The 22511-nt window shown below is 32.5% G+C and overlaps 1 protein-coding gene across 9 annotated transcripts in view; it reads right to left on the reverse strand.

Annotated features, from left to right (window-relative positions):
• Positions 1-22511, reverse strand: part of PIEZO2 (piezo type mechanosensitive ion channel component 2) — a 545237-nt gene that overhangs the window by 190950 nt on the left and 331776 nt on the right. For all 9 annotated transcript variants that reach the window (XM_031946650.1, XM_031946649.1, XM_031946651.1 and 6 more), the window contains exon 5: positions 17101-17263. In XM_031946650.1, coding sequence (XP_031802510.1) covers positions 17101-17263 — 163 coding nt within the window. The remainder of the gene's footprint in view (positions 1-17100; positions 17264-22511) is intronic.

Genomic DNA, 22511 nt, shown 5'->3' on the forward strand with positions numbered 1-22511 from the left:
TTAATATCAAAAATACATGCTTAATTAGCTTTTAGAAATATTAACTATGATTGTATAATAAGAATAGTCAACACAAAATATCCCCTAAAAGTTTGTGCTGTGTTCTCCCATAAGTACATAAAGAGATGAACGGGAAAAGTGTTTAAACTTTTTAAACTTTTAAAACACAAATGATAACACCATTCTTGTAGGTTAATTTGCTAGAGATTTCAAAATGCTTTCTTTTAGGTATGTTCCATTTCTTCTTTCCTTCTGAGTGCTTGAATCTATATCTAGTCTGCCCTTGACTCCTGATGCAATAATTACTACCAGATGTCCTGGGGATAATAGTAGGATGCTGATGGGAAGAAGACAAGTCCCATAATCCACTAGACCCTCTGAAGTTCTTAAGTTCTTTCTCTGGTCAAGAAGGAGGAGGAAAGGGCAGGAGGGTATGAAGATACTCTCTTTCCCTCCCTTCGAACATTCTTCCCTCATGGATTCAGCTGGAATTCTTTCTCCTGGCTCTCTGGTCTTTCTAATCTGCAATTCCAACTAGATCTATGCTTTTCTACAGTCTCCAGAGACAGAGACAGAACTCATTAAGTTCCTAGGCAAATGAAAAAAATCTGCTATTGTACTTATTGAGGTGTCAAAACTTGTTCACAGATCTTAAACAACTGAGATATGTTCTCACCTGATAAGTGGAGTGGCAGTGATTTTGTCCTTACCTTTACATACTATTTTATGTACAAACCTCATATGAAACTTCTCAGAGGCAAGTCTCGATTGGTAACATGCTATAATTTACATATACCCACCCATGCATTTTTCCATTGACTTTTGGGAAATAGCATAATTAATTCTTTGGAAATCATGATGCTTCATGATTCACAGCCACACTGTATCACCAATAGAATATTGATAATAAAGAGCTAAATTCTGTAGTAGGAGGAAGTTTTGAAATCAATGAAAACATGGCAGAGTTTTATAAATTCAATGCAGCTAAATCTCCTTTCTTATAAATTATAGCTCAACTCATTATCCATCAGCAATGCCAGTCTTAGATAAACATTGAAATAAATTAATTTATTTGGCTGCTCATCCAACTGTATATCATTATCTAACAATATCTATATTTCATCTACTTGTTTTTCTAGTGTGAATGATTAGACTAATCTCTTTTCCACTGCTATGAGTTCCAGAACACTGGAAATTGATGTGATATATAACGGCATCATCAGTGAGTATAAGAATTTAGAGAATTTAGCAATTAATCAACAATCTTTATATTTTCTTTTCTTTTCTTTTGGACTAAGCCTTATAAGGTAAGGCTAAAAGGGATCATAAATGTCATCTCATCCAACACCTTTATTTTACAAATGTGGATACAGAACCAGTGAGGTTCTGTAGAAAATCTAAAGTCACATAGGCAATAAATTACAGGACTAGAATTTGAGGAGAGAGTGAGGCAACAAGAACAATTAAGAGGTTAGTACAAAGTCCAGGTAAGAGGTGATAAGAGCCCAGCTATAGTGATGACTTTGAGGATGGGACGAATACATAAGATGTAGAGGTAGAATAATAAAACTTGGTACTTGCTGAGATATATGGGGTGAGGGGATGTAAAGAATCTAACTCAGAGCTGTTAATTTTGAAAACTGTTCTCTAAATACCTTTGATATTTCCCAGTAGAGGATTCTCTTCTGTAGTTAGATACAATAGTCTTTTAAAAATCATTTTCTTAGTTGACCTTATCATTTCCTTTTATAAGGTACTAAGGTAACAAAATCCCTTCATGGTAGCTAACAAATATATTAAAAAATCAATGTAAAATGATGAAAAACATATATTGTCATTTTTCAGGTTTGGGTTTATATCATTGTTCTGTCACTTACTGTATGACGCTGGGTAAGTTGTTTAACTTCTCTCAGGCTAAAAATGGAGATAATCAAACTTGTAATACTTATTCCCCCTATGTTGCCATTAACATAATAGAGTAGAATGCACTTGGCACCTATAGCTATGTATTTGAATGACTAACATTACCTCTGTGACCTTAGGGAAGTTACTTTCTCAATAATATGAACTGCATACATTGTTTCATTCATAAATTACTCAGTTTTCAAGAAGTGTTTACTAAGTATACACTATCTGCTATGCAATTGGTTCATGGAAACCTATTTTTAAACTGAAAAAGGTGGCTAGTCTCATCTGTGACTTTGCCTTATACAGTGGTAGAAAGATAGCAGGCACTGTGATTTTCAAATACATCTTCTCAGAATTATTATTTCTTTCTTTCTTTGTTTAGCACAATTGAGAGAATATACTGGTTTGGTTTACTTATTTATAACAGAACAGTGTTGGATTAGATGATTCCTTAAGATTTAATCACTATGTTACTCTTCTCTGATTGCCCCACATTCTAGGGAAGTTCTTTGAAAGCCTTAAGGTGTGAGATAAATATATGAACTATTCCAATAGCTCCAATATTCCACAATTAGGAAAATTTGATCCCCCTTACTCAGCCATCATGTTTTCTACACATTTTCTTAGTTGTTTTTTGCTGTATTGCAGTATATTAGTGACATGATACAAGTACATATGTGCAGAATGCATAGGCTATTTAAATAATTAACTCATATGTACAATGAATATAATTTAGATATATGTAAACAGATATATGATTGTACATGAAGATATATATTATGTAAAGTGCAGTTTATATATGTTCAAATCTATCTATCTATCAATACATACAGTAATCTAAAACCAAACTTTAAATGAACTTCCTACTTTGAAAAATGGGAAGTGGACAAAAGGAAAAGTTATTAAAAATTTAATTATTCCTTTTCTAGAGAAATTTATCTTCACTCTTTACAATAGTTAGAATTACTTCCTAGTTGTGTGCTATTTGTGATCATCAATCAAACTATAAGATGAGCTTAGCAGGTGTTCCATGAAACCAAACCTATCCAAGAAAAACAAGAAGATTATGAAAAAAAGTTAACCAACTAGAAAAGGAGATACAGGTTCTCAAAGATGAAAACAATTCTTTGAAAATTAGAATTGGACAAGGGGAAGCAAGTGGAGCTATGAGAGATCAAGAAATAACAAAAAAGGTTATAAAGAATGAAAAATAGAACAGAATGTGAAACATATTATAAGAAAAACAACAGATCTATAGAACAGATCAAGATGAGAAAATATAAGAATAATTGGACTACCTGAAAATTGTGACTAAGAAAAAAAATCTTGACACAATAATGTAAAAAATAATCAAGAAAATTGTCCTGAAAGTATTAAAATATGAGGGGAAAGTAGAAATTAAGAAAAAACCTAGTGGTCACTACCTCAAAGAGATCCTTCATGGAAATCACATAGAAATATTATTGACAAATTTTGAAACTTCTAGATCAAAGAAAAAAAATTCAAGAAACAAGAAAAAATTAAAATATGCTGGAGCTACAATTAGAATTGTACAGGGTTTAGCAACAGCCACAATAAAAGACCACAAGTCCATGAATCATATCTATTGACAATCAAAAGAAATGGTCTGTGGCCAAAAATATTATATCCTGCAAAACTACCCATAATATTGAATGAGAAAAATGGATATTCTAGTCTAGAAAAATTTGCTTGAAATGTTAGAATCTTCAAACATGACTTAACAAAAGACATTTGCTTTACCTCCTACTTACATCTTCATTACAGCCAGGATCCACTTATTTATTTATGGATTGCTTATTTTATAGATCATACTCATACAATTTTTATCTAGAAGGTTTCCAGCACCACAGTATAACTCCTGAATTGCCTCCCTGCATTGGCAAGTCAGATGAGCTCACAGAATACAAACTTAAGCTAATATTTAGCCTAAGAGTAATGTAACGTAAAGGAGTAAAATCAGCTCTATCAGAATCCTATTCAGTAAAAATGGCAGCTTGAATCCAGGAAGCTGCTTAAAGTCTTCCAGTTTCCCTCAAAAACCACATGAAACTAAGGCTCAGAACAAAGTCTGATGGAATGAAACCACTTTTTGATTCAAGATAGACTGAAACAACTTCAAGAAATGTCAGTCTCACTGGAGTGAAAAAGGATTTCAGTCCAGCTCAGATAGATTCCAGGAAAGCTGCTGAGAGGGACTTAACCACAGCAACTCAACAACAAAGACCCTTAGTCCTGGCTCAGTAGAGCCAGTAGAGCAAATCAGTGGGGTAGTTTCCACTCTCAGTTCAGAAGGAAAGTCTGGACAACCAGGCTGTTTCCTAAAAAGAGCAGGCAAAACTACTTTCTGGAAATACAATGAGCCCATGTGCTCAAAACTAAGCTCAGAGCTGTATAGGAAGGTTGGGACAGTGCCTCCTTTACCTTAGGAACAGAGCTCAACTATAAAAGTAAAAATAATAATAAATACCAAAAGAAAAGGAAAGAAAATGATCAAGAAATAGATAAGAACTTTGACCACAGAAAGCTACTATGGTGACAGGGCAGACCAAAATATGAATTCAGACAAGGACAAAATGTGCAGAAATCTCAAAGAATGATATGAATTGGTCTCAAGCCCAAAGAGACTTCTTGGAAATCCTTATAAAAGACTTTAAAAGACAAATAAGAAAGGTAGAAGAAAAAAATGAGAAGGGAAATTAGAGGTATGCATGAGAGGGTCAACAACTTGTCTGAAGAAAACAACTCCTTAAAAAGTAGAATCAACCAAATGGAAAAAGAGATACAAAAGCTAAATGAACAAATCTCACATTAAAAACTACAACAGCAGAAATGGAAGATAATGACTCTGAGGCAACAAGAATAAGTGAAACAAACTTTAAGAATTGAAAAAATGGGAAAAAATGAAATACCTCATTGGGAAAACACTCAATCTGGAAAATAGATCCAAAAGAGACAATTTAAACATTATTGGCTTACCTGAAGGCTATGACCAAAAAAAATGAGCCTGGATAGAACTGTTCAAGAGATCATTAAGGAAAACTTTCCTAACATTTGAGGAACAGAGCGGGGAAATACTCATTGAAAGAAGCCATTGATTACCTTTGGAAAGAGATCCTACAAGGAAAATCCAAAGGAACATTGTTGCAGAACTCCAAAACTCAATCTCAAGGGGAAAATGTACTGTAAGCTGACAGACAAAAGTAATTCAAATATTAAAGAGCAACAGTCCAAATTATCCAGGATGTGACAGCTTCTACAAAAAAGGATTGGAAAGCTTGGAATTCCATATTCTGGAAGGCAAAGAACCTAGAGTTACAACCAAGAATTTACTATCCAGTGAGACTGAGCATTATCTTTCATAAGAGGCAATGGAGCTTCAATGAATTAAGCTTCAATCATTTCTATTGAAAAAATCAGAACAAAACATAAAATTTAATTTATGAACACAGGACTTGAGAGAAGCACAGAAAGGTAAACAGGAGAAATATATATATAATTTGAAAGTTAAATTGTTTATATCCCTATATGGGAAAATGATATCTGTAACTCCTAAGAACTGTATGTATCATTGGGGCAGACAAAGGGGGGGGGGCAATCACATGGTCTGAAGGTGAGATCTTGAATGAACTCTGATTTTATGACATCAAAGAAAAAGACATAAAGGGGTAGAAGATCTGTACTCAAAAAAGAGAAAAGGAGAGATATAATAGGACAATTACTCCACATGAAGAAACACAAAAGATTTCACACAATTGAGGGGGAAAAAGAGAAGGGGATGAGCATGGTCTAAAGCTCAATTCTAAAAGGGAATAACTTAATTACTCAATTGAGTATAGAAATTTACCTAACCCTATAAAGAAGTAAGAAGAGAAAGAGAAAAGAAAAGGGAGGGGGCAGAATAGAAGAGAAGGCAAAAACAGTAGTGAAAAAGATAAGAAAATGGGGGATGGGGTGATGGAAGATAAGATAGTAAGTGGAGTGAGTTTAAAATAATACACTACTAAGAGAAAGGGGAAGGTTGATAGGAGATAAGGTAGTAGGTGGGGTCAGTAAAAAACACACAACTAAGGACAGGGTGGAAAAGAGAACAAAGGTATATACAAGGGAGAAAAAGGTTGGAGAGAAATACAGACCTGGTAATTATAACTGTGAATGTGAATGGAATTAACTCTCCAATAAAACAGAAGCAAATAGCAGAGTAGACAACAAAACAGAATCCTACAATATGTTGTTTATAAGAAACACATTTGACACAGATACATACCAAGTAAAGGTAAAAGGGTGAAACAGAATTTATTATGCTTCAGCTGAAGTAAAAAAAAAAAAGCAGAGGTAGCAATTCTGATCTTAGATAAAACAAAAATAAAAATAGATCTTATTAAAAGAGATAAAGAAGGAAAGTACATCTTGATAAAGAGAACCATAAATCATGACATAGTAACTATACTAAATGTATATTGTCCAAGTGGTAGAGCAAAATTCTGAAAAAAAATTGAATAGGAACAGAAAGGAATATACCTTTTTCTTAGTAGCCCATGGCAACAACACAAAAGTTGACCATGTATTAGGGCATAAAAACCTCACAATCAAATGCAGAAAAGCAGAAATAATAAATGCTTCCTTTTCAGACCACAAAGCACTAACAATTATATTCAATAAAGGGACAGGTAAAGATAGACTAAAAAGCAATTGGAAATTAATTCTAAAGAGGAAGTGAGTCAAACAACAAATCACAGAAATAATTATTTCATGCAAGACAATGATAAAAATGAGATAACATATCAAAACCTATGGAATACAGCCAAAATAGTTCTTAGGGGGAATTTTATATTTCTAAAGACCTACATAAATAGAACAGAAAAAGCAGGGATTAATGAATTGGGCTTGCAACTAAAATGCTAGGGAAAAAAAAAAACAAAATAAAAACTCCCAATTAAATACCATATTAGAAATTCTGAAACTCAAAGGAGAGATTAATAAAATAAAAGCTAAGAAATCTATTGAACTAATAAATAAACCCAAGAGTTTGTTTTATGAAAAAAACCCAACAAAATACATAATCTTTTGGTTAATTTGATTAGTGAAAAAAAGAAAAACCAAATCACCAGCATCAAAAATGAAAGGAGTGAACTTATCATCGATGACAAAGAAATTAAAGCAATAATTAGGAGCTATTTTGCCCAACTATATAGCAACAAGTCTGATACAATCTACTTGAAATGGATGAATATTTATAAAATATGAATTGCCCAGATTAATAGAAGAGGAAATAAATTAATTAAATAATCCCATTTTAGAAAAAGAAATTGAACAAGTCAATAATAAACTCCCTAAAAAAATTCCAGGGCCAGATAGATTCCCAAGTGAATTCAACCAAATATTCAAAGAGCAATTAATTCCAATACTATGTAAATTGTTTGGGAAAGCAGGTAAAGAAGGAGTACTGCCAAAATCCTTCTGTGACACAAATATGGTACTGATTGATACCTAAACCAGGAAGAGCCAAAACAGGGAAAGAAAATTACAGCCCAATATCCCTAGTGAATATTGGTGGAAAAATCTTAAATAAAATATTATTAAAGAGATTACAACAATTTACGAACAGAATAACACACTATGAACCAGTAAGATTTATACCAGCAATGTAAGACTTGTTCAGTATCAGGAAAACTATTACCATAATTGACAATACCAATAACAAAACCAACAGAAATCATATGATAATCTAAATAGATATAGAAAAAGCTTTTGACAAAATACAGCACCCATTCCTACTGAAAACACCAGAGAGCATAGGGATAAAGAGAGCTTTCCTTAAAATAATTGGCATTATTTATTTAAAACAAAAAGCAAGCATTATTTGTAATGGAGAGAATCTGGATGCATTCTCATTAAGATCAGGGGTGAAACAAGGATGTCCATTATTCAACATTGTACTAGAAATGTTGGTTTTTGCAATTAGAAAAGAAAAAGAAATGAAATGAATTAGAATCGAAAATGAGAAAAAAAAAACCTATCACTCTTTGCAGTTGATATGATATACTTACAGAATCCTAGAAAAAAATCTAAAAACCTATTTGAAACAATTTACAGCTTTAACAAAATTGTGAGATATAAAAGAATCATTAGATCATTAGAATTTCTATATTATTACTGACAGTCTATCAGCAACTGATAGAGAAATTCCATTTAAAATTACTGTAGACAAAATAAAATACTTGTCAGATTACCTGCCAAGACAAATCTAAGAACTATATGAATATAATCACAAAACACTTATCAAATAAAGTGAAATCTACCAATTGGAAAAATATCAATTGCTTGTGTACAGGCCAAGCTAATATAATGAAAATGACAATTCTTCCTAAATTTATCTACTCTTTCAGTGCCATATTAATCATATTGCCAAAAAATTATTTTATAGAGCTAGAAAAATAATAACAAAATTTATCTGGAAGAAAAAAAGTTCAAAAATATCAGAATTAATGAAAAAAATTACAAAGGATGGTGGTTTAGCAGGACCAAACCTAAAACTATATTATAAAGCATCAGTCATTAATACCCTTTGGTATGGCTAAGAAATAGAGTGGTGGATTATTGGAATAGATTGGATACACATGACACAATAATCAAGACCTATAATAATCTAGTATTTGATAAAACTCCAAATTCCAGCCTCTGGAATAAGAACTCATTTTTTGAAAAAAATTTCTGGGAAAACTGGAAAAAAATATGTCAGAAACTCAACATAGATCTACATCTCACATCACATACCAGAATAAGGTCAAAATGGGTACATGATTTGGGCATAAAGGATCCTACCATATACAAATCAAGACAGCAAAGAATAATTTACCTATCAGATCTTTGGATAAGGGAGGAATTTATGACCAAAAAAGAATTAGAGAACATTATGAAAGAAGAATGTATAACTTTGATTACATTAAATTAAAAAAAATTGCACAAACAAAATTAACAGAAACAAGATTAAAAGGGAAATACAAAGCTGGGGAAAAAATTCTCTACATCCAGTGTTTCTAATAAATGTCTCATTTCTAAAATATATAAAGAACTCTATCAAATTTATAATAATAAAGCCATTCCCCAATTGATAAATGGTCAAAGGATATGAACAAACAATTTTCAGATGACAAAATTAAAACTATCTATGGTCATATGAAAAAATGCTCTAAATCACTATTGATTAGAAAAATACAAATTAAAACAATTCTGAAGTACTACTTTACTTCTCTCAGACTGTCTAAGATGACAGGAAAAGATAATGATAAATGTTGGAAAGAATGTGGGAAAACTGGGACATTGGTGGAAATGTGAAATAATCTGGTCAATCTGGAAAGCAATTTGGAATTATGCTCAATGGCCTAGCAGTGTCATTACTGGGTCTGTATGCCAAGGAAATCATAAAGGAAGGGAAAGGACCCATATATGCAAAAATGTTTGTAGGAGCTATTTTTGTGGTAGCAAATAATTGGAAAATGAGTAGATGCCTATCAATTGGGGATTGTGGAATAAATTGTGTATATGAAGATAATGGAATATTATTGTTCCATATAAAATGATGAACAAGCTGATCTTAGAAAGGCCTGGAAAGATTTACATGAACTGATGCTGAGCAAAACAACCAGAACCAGGAATACATTGTACATAATAACAGCAAGCATGTGTGATGATCATATGAAAGATTTGGTTCCTCTCAGTGGTTCAGTAATCCAAAGCAATCCCAATAGACTTTGGACAGAAAATGCAATCTGCACCCAGAAAAAGAATTGAGGAGACTGAATGTAAATCACACATTCTATGTTAACTTCTTTTTTTTTTTTTTCTGTTTTGTTATCTCATCCATAGTTTTTCCCTTTTTCTATAATTTTTCTTTCCCATTATGATTCATAAATTAATGTTTATTGAAAATAAATAAATTTACTAGAAGAATAAAGAATTCTATTCTGTATGTTTCAATGCTTGAAATAATTTTTGAGGTTTCCACCACATTCACTTTATGAGAAAATTCAGGCTTTGAAGAATAGAGTGTTTGCTACATAGAATTTAAATGAATTGAAAACCATGAGGAGGAGAGAGGTATTTTCTTTTAATTTTGGGAAATGGGTCAATAAATCTGTGACACTCAACTCTGAACATATACTGATTCTTGCTTCTTTAACAATATGGACATAATAGTACAATTGTCTAATTTTTAAAAATTGTGGACTCTCCACCATCATGAAGCCAATCATTCAATTAATTAACATATTTATTGTCTTGTCTTCTCTGTGCCAGGCACTGTGCCAAGTACCATGGGAATAAAATGAAACCACCCAGGAAGTTATTTAGTTCACAATTATTCCACCAGGAGAGACAACAGTAACATTAATATTTGTAAAATATTTGCTAAATAAATATAGGTTTAGACAGGGAGGGCCCTGGTGATTGTAAAAACTGGTCGAAACTTCCTTTAAAAGGTGATATGTGAGTTAACACTTTAAAGAAATAAGGGATTCCAAGGGGAACAAGTTAGGGAAGAGTACATCTCAAATATGGAGAACAATGAAAGCCAAGGCTAAAGATGGGTAGTTTATGTGAGGAACAGCAAGAAATGCAGTTATATGAATAAATTTATTTATAGAATTATAAATAATATAAACAAATTATAAATTCTTTGCAGAATAGCTCCAGAAAGGTAAACTAGAGCTAATTTGTAAAGGACTTTAAAGTTCAGAGTTTTCACTTGATCCTAGAGTTATAGAAGGCATGAACACTGTGCAATCGTGATGGCAGTGGCAAAAAATTTGGTGGACACAAAAGTCTCCATTTTATGCTTTGATATTAATAATCATAAAATTATAGGAAAATATCAGAATATATTAGAAAATACTATTTGTAAGTAATACATGCCAATCCAAAGTTTCATAAAGTTTGCAGAAGTTTTATACAGATATATATATATGTATAATTATTTTGATGCATTAAATTTACATTCAAATTTTCTTAATTGACAAAAATGATTCAATGAAAATCTTCTAACAGATATAACTTTTCTTATAATTTTTGATGACTTTTATCATGTATGCATAACAATTCCATTATTGGGAAAAGGGCATGAATAATTTTTAAAATTTATTTTTATTCCAAATTTAAACTCAAAAAACAATATTTCTACACAGAGGGCACAAGATAAAAAGAAGATGAAATATATTTCACAAGGTACTTTAAACTTTTTCTTGCTTGCTTATGTTTCCTTCTGAACTTCCTTTTTTGTTTTGTGTATTTTAAAAAATATTATAATTATAATAGAATGCTCACTATTGCTACCATCTTTTTCCCTACCTTCCTTATTAAAAACAGAAAGGGGAAAAAGAGAAAATATGCATAATCAAGCAAAAAAAAAAAAAGAAATTCACACAATGGCTTTGCTGCACCTTGTGTTTATCACTTCTTTGTCAGGATCTAGGTAATATGCATCCTCTTATCAATCTGGAGATATGGTTAATAACTACATTGACTATAATTTTTTTTTTTTTTTTTTGATGAGGCAGTTAGGCTTAAGTGACTTGTCCAAGACTGCACATCTAGAAAGTGTTAAGTATCTGAGACAAGATTTGAATGCGGGTCCTCCAGAATTCAGAGCTGGTGCTCTATCCACTGCACCACCTAATTGCCCCAGACCATAATTATTTCAAAGCTGTTTTGCTTTTTAGTGTTGTTGACCATATATAAGTTGTTTTGTTTTGTTTATTACTTCACTTTTCATTAATTCATACTTCTTAGAATTCTCAAAATAATTTATTTTGTCATTTACAAATATTATACAAAAACAAACAAACAAAGAACCTCTGGTTAATCCTTCACAGCAATTCAATGCATATCTTATTTTATGGAGATTTTGCTGTGAAACTAGGCATAGAGAACAGCAAAAGAGAGAGAGAGAGAGAGAGAGAGAGAGAGAGAGAGAGAGAGAGATGATTGGAAAATATGGAATGGATAAAGAATTGAAAGATTAAAAGCTAATATTAGAAGCTTTACCAACTGCATCATAAATAATGTCTCAAAGAAGGGATAAAACATACTGAAGGATATTAATTGTATCTTATTATATTTTGAAGCAAATCAGTGTTTACCAATGCAGAAATCATTTTGGAGTTAGTTACATGTAGTTAGACTACTTATTTGTTCAAATAAACATAAAAACCAACATAAAATTTGAGAAAAATGTAAAGATTAAAAAACACGAACTGTAAAACTGGAGACTTTGAAAAGTGGAAACTGGTTAAAAGTAAAGCCATAAGCATAATTATCACCTTTTCTAAGAGAAGTTTAAGTGATGCAAAATTTACCGCAATAGAGAGTGGACAAAAGTAATGTTGGCTAGACAAATAGTTGATCCTAACACACCACCATGTTACATATGGGATGATAGAATAAGATGGATAGCATCATTTATCAAAACAATAAAAGAGGAAGGAAAAATGAAATCTGTAGAAAGTTGGTAGAAATGTCACAAAGAAAGCTGTTGGGAATTGCAAAACATACTTTTCAGAATAAATTTGTTATGGAATCACACAAAGAAACTAGAGTCTATTGCCCCATGGCAGAATTAAAAATAAATTCAACTGTGTACCTTAGTTATTAATTAATCAACTGAGATATAAAACAATATAAAGATATTGTAAAATATTATTTTCTCTGGATATGGTAGGTATAATTAGAAAACTAGCATTTTGGAGAGAAGGGTACAGAATGCTGAAAGAATTGGACTAGCAAGGTATTACAGAGTGATGTGACTGCATTGAATCAACATCTTAACATATGAGTCAATCTTGTGATAGTCTAAACCAATATTTGTACTTTGGGGTATGTCTAAGTGCACATGTGTAGTAGTTTGCTGATTTGGAAGCTTCTGGGTACTGATTTTAAGCAGTATTATGTGTGTGTAGAATCATACCCAACATGAAACTGATTAGTATGAGCATGCAGAAACCAAAAATTTAGGCATTATACAGAGGCATTGTCCCCATCTGAAGTTGAAAAATCTAGCATTTGAGGGAAAATCATGATAGATGCTCTTTTTGAATGGCATAGTTCAGAACTCCAAGTAGTCTTCTCTCTTGAGAAGAGATTACCCATGAAAATATAATTAGAATGAAAGACTCAGTGGGTTGATGAAAACTTTTATGACTGATTCCTTGGTTATATTGTTCTTTGTCCGTCATTCTCCAAGAGGACCATGACAAAAGTGTCATGACATGCAAGTGAATTGTATTGAAGTGAGGGAAGAATGGGTAAGGCCACCTAACTCATTTTCCCCTCTGTAGCATCTGGGTCTATTGGCAAGATATAGATCAAGCTGCCTGGACTTGGCCCTGGGTGCAATGGGAGACCATGGCCTGCTTAAGCTAAGGTCTCATTTTAACTGAAGCTACACCAATTCAATAACTAATGGTGGGTAGCAATTGAGGCAGATTTCTCTTTTTGTATTAATCCAAAAAAATCTAAATACATAAATAAATGAGTGAATGAATCTAAGAGATGAAGACCTTCAGTGTTTCTGGTCAAAGCAGAAATTTACATTCAATCCCAGTCAATGAGGACCTAAACAATGACCAAATGGGGCTTGGCCTATGACCTATTGGTGCTCAATTAGAATCAGACTGGTTTTGGTTTAAGGCCTGGTCCTTAAGAAAGAAATCTAACCAGTAAAGGAAGGGAGGGAGGGAGGAAGGAAAGAAAAGAAGGAGGGAGAGAGGAAGGGAGGGAGGAAGGGAGGAAGGAAGGGAGGAAGGAAAGAAGGAAGGAAGGAAGGAAAGAAGGATTCTTATAAGGTGCTAAGTCACTGGACTTGATAGAGATAATAATTATCTAATTTAGCATGTTTCAGTATGATTGATCTGATCCTACAAGGAGATGTTATAGGACAGAACTTGAAACAAGGTACTAAGTGGGACTGAGGAGAAAATGGTTAAATCTAATTTAGCATTGATTTAATCCTACAACAAATAATGGTTTTCTAGTGATATAATGATTGGTGTATACTCAGTGCACAGCATATAAGCAAGAAGCTCTCAGGGCCAGACACACAGAAGCCCACTAGAAGCTCTGAGCCTCAGCGAGGATTCAGTCGAGGAGATTTATAAGTCAGAAAAGGCAGGTCTCTCAGAACCAAGGAGGGAAGGAAGGAAGGAAGGAAGGAAGGAAGGAAGGAAGGAAGGAAGGAAGGAAGAAAGGGAGGGAGGGAGAAAGGGAGAGGAAGGAAGGAAGGAAGGAAGGAAGGAAGGAAGGAAGGAGGGAGAGAAGGAGAAAGGGAGAAAGGGAAGGAGAGATGGAGGGAGGGAGGGAAATAGTCTTCTAATTGATCAATTCTAGGTCAGATTTACTCACAGAGGTCATTGTTTGTCCTTCATTCTCAAAGAGGACTATGACAGAAAGTGGTCTAACAATCTTTCAAGCAAATGAGCAAGCATGAGTTGACAGTTTTCTGCAGATTTCATCTTCATGGTTACAGAACTCAAAGAGAAGTATAAGGAATACAAGTGTAGATCTCATTGTATCAGTTGTTTACAAAATGTTATTTGATAAAGGGGGAAAGGAACAAACATTTACTAAGTGTAAGTACCTTGCAAACCCTAGGGTATAGGTACTCTTAATGGTCTCCATTTTACATATGAGGAAACTTAGACAGATAAAGTTTAAGTGCCTTGCCTAGGGTGATATGCCACCTGGCTGCCCCTCTCTCTCCAAAATTCTAAATGCTTTTACTAATTAAGTATCTTTCATGCATATATTTATATACTTGATAAATGCAATATAGAGTAACATCTAGATTAATAGTATCCTCTGAGAGAACAAATCAAGTTAAAACATAACTGGGAGAAGTTCTACAGTTATTAAATAATTGCCAAATCTTTTGAGATTATTTAGCTGTTCAAAGATTGGTCAAATGGACCCAGCTGTTCAATTTCTGTTCAATTCTGGTTTATCCCAGAATTCTCCCAATCTTGGACTCTCATAGAAATTCCTAGGATGTAGGCCAGTAGTTGAGAGAAAAGGGATGAATGACAGGCACATCTCAGTTCCAGGGTGAGAAGACAGAATTCAAGTAACAAGATAATGAGGAGATCACAGTACTTGCATATCTTTCTCTACTACCCGTCTCTATCACCTTTTCAGGTAAGATGTTTGCCAATACATTCTTAGCCATTTTACAACAAAGGTACAGCTTCACCTAATTATGCCCTTAAATCAAGCTCCAGTCTGTTGGCTGAGTTAAAAAATTGACCAGATTTTTCTGAATCTTATGTCCTGGAAATCTAGTTGTAATAAGGACTGAAATCTGGCTTTGTTTCAGCAAAAAATTTGAGCATAGACTGACTGACTGAATGAGAGGAATTCTTGAATCCCTGGGAAATGCACCAATCTTCAGGAGTTTCAAATGGAAATATATATGGATTGAACAGATTATTTCCCGTTAGAAACAAATGGGCCTTGAAGTGGGCACCATTTTATACAGATTTTCTCATAAATGTCTGAAAGGCATGGGGGCAGCCAATTTAGATTATACTTCATTTTAAACTCTAAGAACATAAAAGAGGTAAATGCACAGTGGGCATTTTTGCATTTGGCCTTTCAGGCAACTTGTCAGCCTCACAAGCACAGAGACAGTAGCCTTTTCCTTTAATGATGTTTCATTTTGTAGAAGAGCTGTTAACTCAACAATGCAACTCTGCCAGAGAAATGTTGAAATTAAAATAAAAACAAATGTATTCATTTTCTGTTTATTCATAGTCGACCAGACTCTCTAGCCTTATTGTCAAATCAATTGATTTTCTTCTGCTTTTTCAATAAAGGAAAAAATCAGCATTTATTTTCTCTTCAGTGTAACTGACATAGAAATGTCCCTACTAAGAATTGCATATATTGCTTCAACTGTTAGTTATTCTTTTTAACAAATATTTACTAATGTGCTATGCAATTGGTTCATGAAAATCTATTTTTAAATCAAAAAAGAAAGTTGAGTCTCATAGTCACAGATGAGCTTATGCATTGGTGGAAGGGTAGCAGGCATTGTGATTTACAGATCTATCTTCTCAATATCATTTATTTATTCATTTATTTTGCACAGTTCAGGGAATATACTGGTTTGAACAATAATTATACATGTACGTGTGTGCATATCCATAAATACACATACACATATGTATATGTATGTACACACATGCACATGTATATGCACATGTGTATGTGTACCACAGACAACTGTCTTCCTCAAAAGCTAAGGAACATTTATCACAATCAATACTTTTCCCTCATGAAAATTTGTTGCTCTAGTTTGATTTTTAATGAACTTTAATTTTAGTCCTGTTTTATATATCTTACCTCCTGCCATATTTAATTGCATTGCAAACTCTTATAGCTCTAAGGCAATACAATATATAAAATTTAAAATTGATTTCCTCTGTCTCTGTCTCTCTCTTTCTGCATAGATATAGATACAAACACACACATATATATATACATATATAAAAATTCATAATTCTTAGGATGATAGAAAATGACAATTATATTATAAACTTATACACTCACTCAAATGTTTATATTATACCATACTTGTCTTTAGTGTCTCCCTAGATCCCTTTGCAGATTATCTTGCCAAATATTAGAAAGCTTTCCCTATAGTTCCTAAACATTGGCTGTGTTCTACTACAAGGTTGAGAAATGATATGAAGAGTTCTAAATAACAAAATGAATACATACTCTTATAAAGTACCAGGTAATCAAGAAATCACTAATGAAGCAACATAAGGTTCAGGGAGTCCTTTAGTTCTTTCCCATTCTTTGTCCTTTCCCAGTAATTTTTCACACATTAACTCTCTTGAGCAACTGGGTGATTTAAAATAACTTGTTCAAAACATACTAAAATCATACAAAACTACTTCTAAGTATAATTGAAACAAAGCTGAAGTGTCTGAAAATACATTGTTCTTAGCAAATGTGATATATTTTACTAATCCTATACAAGTCAATTTGACTTAAAACTACATTTTAAACATTATGTTTGATATGTTTCAGACATTAGTAATTTTAGATGACATTTGATAAAATGGTATATATAAATGTTTCTTTTTTTTTAAAATCAGAAAAGGGTACATAAAAGAATGATACCATTTCTTCATTTTCAAATTGCATGTTGTACTGGGCTGCATCTTCTGGCACTGGCTTCTGTACAATATTTCTGCAAACGAGCCATGTGGTCAAACTAGCAATGAACATTCCAATATCTGGTACAAATACTCTGATCCCATTGCCAGCATCTGCTCCCTTCAAGCTACAGAAAGAAAGAAGAGAGAAATTAATTGTTTTCATGATTCTTTATAAACCATCTTAACATGTGAAAAAAAAATGTGCTCATCATAAAGTCCAGTAGTTACAAATTTGGAACTAAAACAATTGCTCATCATTAGACAGGGTGGTGTGGTGTATATAAATCACTGTTCTTGAAGGAAGGGTAACTGGAGTTTAAATCCAGCTTAGACACTTACTAGTTGTATGAACTTGGGTAAGTTACTTAAATGCTGTCTGCCTCAGTTTCCTCATCTATAAAGTGATGATAACAATAGCAAAAATTTCATAGGATTGTTGTGAGGATCAAATGAGATAAAATTTGTTAACCACTCAACTCAGTAAGTGGTATATAATAGATACTTAATAAATACTTGTGTCCTTGTCCCTTTATAACACACAAATTGGCACAATTATCCAATGTTTTAATTTTTGAGTTTTGTGACATCAACAAATTTGGCAATAAAGTCAACTATGGCATCACCTTAGTCATTAAAGCAATTTTAGGAAAATTAGAAGTCTTCTTCTAAAATGGTATTATCCCATTAATGATTCATCTGTATTTTCAGCTATTCCATCAGTTTCAGATTCATTTTTCTCCATTTTGTCCACAAAGATAAAATGACTTTTTCAAATTCTTCACTGAAAAAATCTAATTTTCAATTGCTAATTTAAATAAAAAGATATCTGATAAAAAAGAAGCATCTCAAAATAAATAGAGATTGAAGTTTGAAATGGCTCTTGCCTCCATTCCCATGTACAAAAGAATTGTAGATGAAACAAAAATCAGGAAAAGTTCAGGTACAAAAATATCTGCCAATATAAGTCACCAGAAAAAAAATCCAGTATTAAAATGTTATCATTACACCTATGTCATACTCTTTCTAACTATTGTTCCCCTGAAATGTTAAAAAAATAATTCACAAAACAATTTAATAACAGCATTTTCTGGATCTGTGAATATAAAGTAATATACATAATGAAAAAAAAGCAATGATGAAGATAAAAAATGAATTAAAGTTAGAGAAATTTTTTTTCAAGTAGATATTTTGGATAAATTGGTTAATAGAACAAGGAGGACAGAAATAGTTAAAACTAGAAGACTTTCAGAAAATAAAAGAAAGTAAGGGAAGAGAAAAAAATACCCGAAGGAAGGAAGGTTATCTCAGAACCGAATATGAAAATTTTCATTGGACAAATGGAATAATAAGGTATGCCAAATTAAGAAACATTCTGTCCAGTTTCCTAGATTTAGTCTACCATTGTAGTTTTCTTACACATTGTTCTTCATGAACTCTACATTCTAGATGAATAGCCCTATTTGATATTTCTTTTGTAGTCTATTCTTCTCTCTACTGCTTTTGCACAGATCATCTCTCAGGTTTAGAATGTCTTCCCTCTTCACTTCCACCTTATTTAGCTTCTTTTAAGGTTCAATTCAAATGCATCTTTTACAAGAACCAAATCCCACACAGTTTATAGTTCCTTCATATTGGAAACTACTACACATTTAACATCATATGTGCACATACATATAAAGTAATCTACACAGACATACATATGTATACATGTTGCATTACAAGTTGTTTCCTTCCACTAGAATGAAAAAGAAAAGGGAATAAAGTTTCATGGTCTGCCTTTACATCACTAACATCTACTATAGTTCTTGGCACATAATAGGCACTTAATAAATGCTTTTTGACTAAAAGAGATAACTCTAGTGGAGTAAATAAAATTTACAAGTAAAAACAAATAACATCTAAAGAAAAATAATCCCAAATACATTTAAGTGGTAATAGCTTCTAAATTATCATATCATATTTAAAAAAGAAATCAAATAATTGCAATGGTTTCAAAAGACCTAATAAACTTCTATGGTCATACTGCCTCTTCCAAATTCATCAGGAATAATGATTAAAATGATTAAAAACAAAAAGAAAAATTACCATAACTTTGTTTACACAAACAATTCTGACTCTATACTTGCAATACCATTCAAAATTTTTTTTGCTCCACTTAAGATATATAATGATCTGTGAAATAGGTCCTATAGTGGAGGATAAAGTTACAAAAAAAAAAAAAAAAGAAAGAAACAATCACTACTCTTTAGGAGTAATAGAGAACCATAACAAGTGTAAAAATATATATTACACAGTTTAGGTATAAAGATAGCAATATTAATAATCAATCACTAAACATAGGTATAAAGATAGCAATATCAATAATCAATCAGTAAACATTAATAAACACCTACTATGTGTCAGGGACTATGCAAAGTAAGTAGTAACACATAAGTTTGAGAAGAGAAAAGGTGAACTAAGATTTATTTCAGCTATATTTATTTCAGTCATTTCTGAGTTTGTGATTCCTTTTGGGTATTCTTGGCAAAGATACTGGAATAGTTTGTCATTTTCTTTTCAAACTCATTTTACAGATGAGAAATTGAGACAAACAGGGTTAAGTGATGATTAAAAAAATAACACCTAAAGAAAAATAATTCCAAATACATTTAAATGGTAATAGCTTCTAAATTTTCGTGTCAGATTTAAGAAAAAAAATCAAATAATTGCAATAGTTTCAAAAGACCACAAGCCAATTTGTATCTGAGACCAGATTTAAATTTAGGAAGATTTTTTAAGTCTTCCTGTTTTCAGGCCTGACACTATTCACCATGCCATCTATTTGCCCAAACTCTAACATATATTATTGTCTCTTATACATGTGCAACATAGAATGAAAACTATTTTTGGTATTCAAATCATGGCAAAATTAATTGGTTCAAAATTGGATTATCTCTCCCAGTAGTATATGGCCATTTCTTTAAATATCTATTAAATCCTATTTTTAATTACATGAAATCCTAGATAGCAGAACTTGATGCTCATTTTTTTCTACTTATGTTCAATACATTAAGGGATGGATTTATGAGCATCCTTTCTTTTAAAATCAAAATCAGAAGCAAGGAACCAAGATTATGGAATAAATGCAGGGATTCATTTGAGCTCTCCTCCTCCCCATCACTTCAAAAACCTTTAAATAATTATTCTAAACAAATTCTAGAGTGCCAGTACCCATGAAAGGATGGAGTGAAATAATTTTCCAACTTAAGACAATTTAGCAGGTTGTCAAGAAAGATCTACTGTACCAGGGTGAGAGCAGAGTACAATCCATCTCAGGCTGCCCCAGCACACAGATCAGGGCCTAGCAAATCAGAAATAGGCTTTGAGGTGACCAAATTAGAGGCAACAATGGCAATTGTCAGACTTCTCAGTCCACAGATAAAAGAGTAAACTTAGAAGGTCAGCAGGAAAGGTTTGTTCCACTTGGATAAGAGTAAAGCACAGTGCTGTACAGACTACACCAGCATAGCCCTGGACCTAGAAAATCAGGAGTAGGCTTTGTGAACTACAGAATCAGCAGCAGGAATAGTGATTTCGAGAACTATCAGACCATAGATAGTAAAGGGGATGAACAATTGAACAGAAGGAGATTACAGAGATTCCTTTGATAATACTAAGGCAGGATTCTGTTGTTTTTTTCCCCCCATACTTGGATCTGGGTCATGGTCCTGGATGACAGTTGCAGACAAGAAGGAATACTGGTGCTTCAATGCTTTTGACAGCAATGGAGCAGAAACCCTCCTCATAATTACAGAGTAGAAAGTAGTGCTTGTGGTCACTTATAGAATAGAGCATAGGCCAGAATAGTAGCAAACACTTCACCTGATAACACTACCTTGGGAGAATTAAAAACTTACAGGTTTCTAGAAGTATTTTTGAAAACAAGTATCCCTTAAACATGGGTCAGTGTGCCCTCTACCCTGGAATTGGTGCCCTACTTTAACAGAGAGTTAAAAGTCAAACAATAGCATGGAAAATTGAGCAAATAATAGAAAAAATTCTGACCAAAGAAAGTTTCTATGGTGACAAGTAAAATCAAAATACATTTAGAAAAAGATAACAAAGTCAAAGCTCCTATAACTAAAATCTCCCAGAAAAATGTGAATTAATTTTAAACTCTTGATGAGTTCCAAAAGGATTTTGAAAATCAAATGAATGAGGTAGAGGAAAAATTGGGAAGAGAAATGAGAATAGTAAAGAAAATAATGAAAAATAAGTCAACTTAGTAAAGGAGACTCCCCCCCCCCAAAAAAAAAAAACTATTAAAGAAAATAAGATATCAAAATAGTGTAGGCCAAATGACAAAGGAGATACAAAAATTGAATGAGGAAAAGAATTGGCCAAATGGAAAGAGAAGCACAAAAATTCACTGAAGGAAATATCTCCTTTAATAATAGAATTGGGCAAATGGAAAAGGAGGTACAAAAACTCATTGAAGAAAATAATTCCTTAAAAAATAGAATTCAGCAAATGGACTGCATGAACCATCAAGAAAAATAAAACAAAATCAAAAGATTGAAATAGTAGAAGATAATATGAAGCATCTCATTAGAAAAACAACTGATCTAGAAAATAGATCCAGGGAAGATAGTTTTTTTTTTCTTTAATTAATTAATTGTTTTTTAGTATGCATTGCTTTATGAATCATATTGGGAGAGAAAAATCAAGATAAAAGGGAAAAACCATGGAAAAGAAAAAAGACAGAAAAGAGAAGTCAACATAGCATGTATTGATTCATGTTCAATCTGTGTAGTTCTTTTTCGGAATGCAGATGGCATTTTTCTCCCCAAAGTCTATTGGGACTGTCATAGATCACTGAACCACTGAGAAGAACCAAGCCTTTCATAATTGATCATCACACATTCTTCTTGCTGTTATTGTATATAATGAATTCCTGGTTCTGCTTGTTTTGCTCAGAATTGGTTCATATAAATCTTTCCACTTTAATTTAATTTAATTTAAAATTTAAATTAATTTAAAAATCAGTTTGTTCATCATTTTTATAGAACAATCATATTCTATTACCTTAAAAAAAACAGCTTCATTACTTAATTCATGAGCATCTACCAATTTTCCAATTCTTTGCTACCACAAAAAGGTACTATTGACATTTTTGCACCTATGGGTCCATTTACCTCCTTTATGATTTCTTTGGAATACAGACCCAGTAATGGCACTGCTGGGTTAAAGGATATTTACAGTTTGATAGCTCTGTGGGCCTAGTTCCAAATTGCTTTCCAGAATGGTTGGATCATTTCGCAATCCCATCAACAATGCAGTGGTGTCATAGTTTTCCCACATCTCCTTCAACATTGATCATTATCTTTTCCTATC

This window comes from Sarcophilus harrisii, chromosome 1 (assembly GCF_902635505.1).
Source record: "Sarcophilus harrisii chromosome 1, mSarHar1.11, whole genome shotgun sequence".
In the NCBI taxonomy this organism is placed as follows: domain Eukaryota; kingdom Metazoa; phylum Chordata; class Mammalia; order Dasyuromorphia; family Dasyuridae; genus Sarcophilus; species Sarcophilus harrisii.